The 2408-nt window shown below is 45.8% G+C and overlaps 1 protein-coding gene across 1 annotated transcript in view; it reads right to left on the bottom strand.

Moving 5' to 3' along the window:
- HELRODRAFT_173522 (hypothetical protein) overlaps positions 1-1870 on the bottom strand; it is a gene marked incomplete at both ends in the record, with an annotated part of 4380 nt that extends 2510 nt beyond the window's left edge. Inside the window, 2 exons of the mRNA XM_009020129.1 lie at positions 921-1183; positions 1772-1870. Coding sequence (XP_009018377.1) covers positions 921-1183; positions 1772-1870 — 362 coding nt within the window. The remainder of the gene's footprint in view (positions 1-920; positions 1184-1771) is intronic.
- Between the last annotated feature and the right edge of the window lie 538 nt (positions 1871-2408).

Below are 2408 nucleotides of genomic sequence, written 5' to 3'. Positions count from 1 at the left end.
ATAATAAAAAATTGTGTAGGCGTGCCATACAGTTCACCTATAAACGATGTGAGTTATATCGACGAGCCAAGTGAGACGCCAAGTCGAATCTGGGAGTGTTGAGTAATTGGAAGCCTTACGAGCACTCGAGCTCGGCTGTTAACTATTTAAACTCGCATTTCCTTTTCTTCCTACATAACCATACCCATAACCATACCCAGTAAGACGCTTGTTTGGCTCTATGTCCTCCTATGTTCTTCATACAACTCGACCGTCTTTTCCCTGCAAAACCTAAATCCTTCAAAAAGCTCTACACTGAACAACCAAACAACACCTTTTGCAGCGACTTCAACTGCGTACAACAAACACTTTAACCAACGTTGTTTCATCCCACTAACAGGCTCTTCAAACTTGGCTGCTTTTATGGCGTAACTTGCTGCTATATTAGCCTCGTACAGAACAGCCAGTTCGACTAAATTAACAGTGTCTGCTGATACAGACTGTACCACAATGTCGGGTCTCGCTGCTGTATCTTTTATGAACGATGGGTAGTTCCTTCCCCATGCGCTCCAAATCTGCCATGACCTTGCAATCTGTATGTGTGTATGTATGTATGTATGAATGTATGTATGTATGTATGTATGTATATATGTATGTATGTATGTATGTATGTATGTATGTATGTATGTATGTATGTAAGTATGTATGTATGTATGTATGTATGTATGTATGTATGTATGTATGTATGTATGTTAAAACCAAGACATGATGAGTGACACTGAACCGTCAAACATCAAGTAACAAATGGATTAACACTTTGATTTGTCGTTAATTGCACATGTCGGCATTCGGTTGGATGTTTTCAAGCACACAGACACGCAGGAACCGCTGCAACAAGCACAAAATGTGGTTAGTTGCGATAAACAGTTCCCTGTTGTCACCTGATCTGACATATTGCCTTAAGAAATTTAATGGTATTGAGGTCCATCGGGCCGAGAACCTCGATACATATTGACAAGAATTCCATCGAGGGGAGGGCGTTCCTATATTTTTTCATTTTCTCGTCCGCTGCCCTGGCCGCGGCCAAACCGCATTCTTTACTTGTCAGGTTTACATATCGTTCGGCAAGGGTGCCAGGGACCGTAACATCCCACGCCAAACATCTGCCGGCTCTCAAGGTATTAGTGTGCATCCATCCGGGCGCCTACCATCATGCGCAGAAATGCCGGATGGTTCCTTGAGAACCGGGATTGAAGCCTTGGAGAAGAGCCGACAAATGTATTAGTTTAGCGCTGAGTGACGTAGTTGACGGCCCCCACCCAGGCGACAAACCAAACCGTGGTGCCAAAACTCGTCCGCCCCAGCGCCACATCGGCACGTGTATTTATTTTGAATGACCAGGCCAAGTCTGAAGCCAATAGCAAATCTCACAGACTTGTCGTCAAGCCTGGTGCCCACAGAGGTGTTGGGCCACGATCTCAACCACCCACAGCTGGACATGGCCAACAAACGAGCGGTGGAAAAGTCGTCGCTGCATGAAGACAACATATTTTGAAAGATTTTTTTGATATTCTTCGTTCAAAATTTGGACGTGCGTACGGTCTCCCGGGGCGGACACTGGGGGAAGAATATCGCGGCACCGAAAAAACCGGTAGAGCAGGAAAGACTGCAGGTCGAAAGTGGCAGCGGCAAAAGAATTATAAACAACAGGAGCCAGCTGAACCACGCTAAGCAACCCCAGCCCACCAAATCGCACCGGCAGCTGAGCCTGGGACCAACCACTGTCGGTCACTTGAACATTGCAAATCGACGACAGGGCGGTGCGCAGGGCTCCGTCAAATTCGGCCAATTTAGAAGGGTCAATGTGTTTAGATGTACGCAGGAAGTACATCAATTTGAGCAAACTGGGGGCATTGCGGATAATAGTCAAGGCATCATGGGCCGAAAGACAGGAAACACGACCCAGGGCAAATTGAAACTCAGAGAGCTTTTGGTTAAAAAACTTTATTTGATAATCGCCCTCGACCAAGGGTGTGCCTAAAAAACTCAGTTCTGATGCACCAACTCTGGGTATTCTAGCCAGCGCATGTGGGACCTGAAATAAACTTTGGCAGTGAAGTTCGCATTTTTTAATGTTTAACACTAAACCAATTGCAGCGGAGTTATGCTTCAAATATTCGTAGCTATCGGCCAGAGTTTGGCCGTTCGAAGCAATGCTGATATCATCCAGATAAGCGCAAACGAAAGAGGACGAAGTTTTCTCTAGGAGTGGATGAAGAGTTAGTGCGAACAGCAAAGGACCAAGGGGATCACCCTGCTGTACCCCCTCGGACGATTCTACAACCCATGAGTGGTAGCCAAGGGAAAAGACTCCGCCATAGGCAGAATGGCAAAAATTATAGATATTGGGGCAAAAAAGTTTGACAGCC

Source organism: Helobdella robusta, assembly GCF_000326865.2.
Source record: "Helobdella robusta unplaced genomic scaffold HELROscaffold_26, whole genome shotgun sequence".
NCBI lineage: Eukaryota > Metazoa > Annelida > Clitellata > Rhynchobdellida > Glossiphoniidae > Helobdella > Helobdella robusta.
This window is presented reverse-complemented; position numbering and strand designations above follow the sequence as displayed.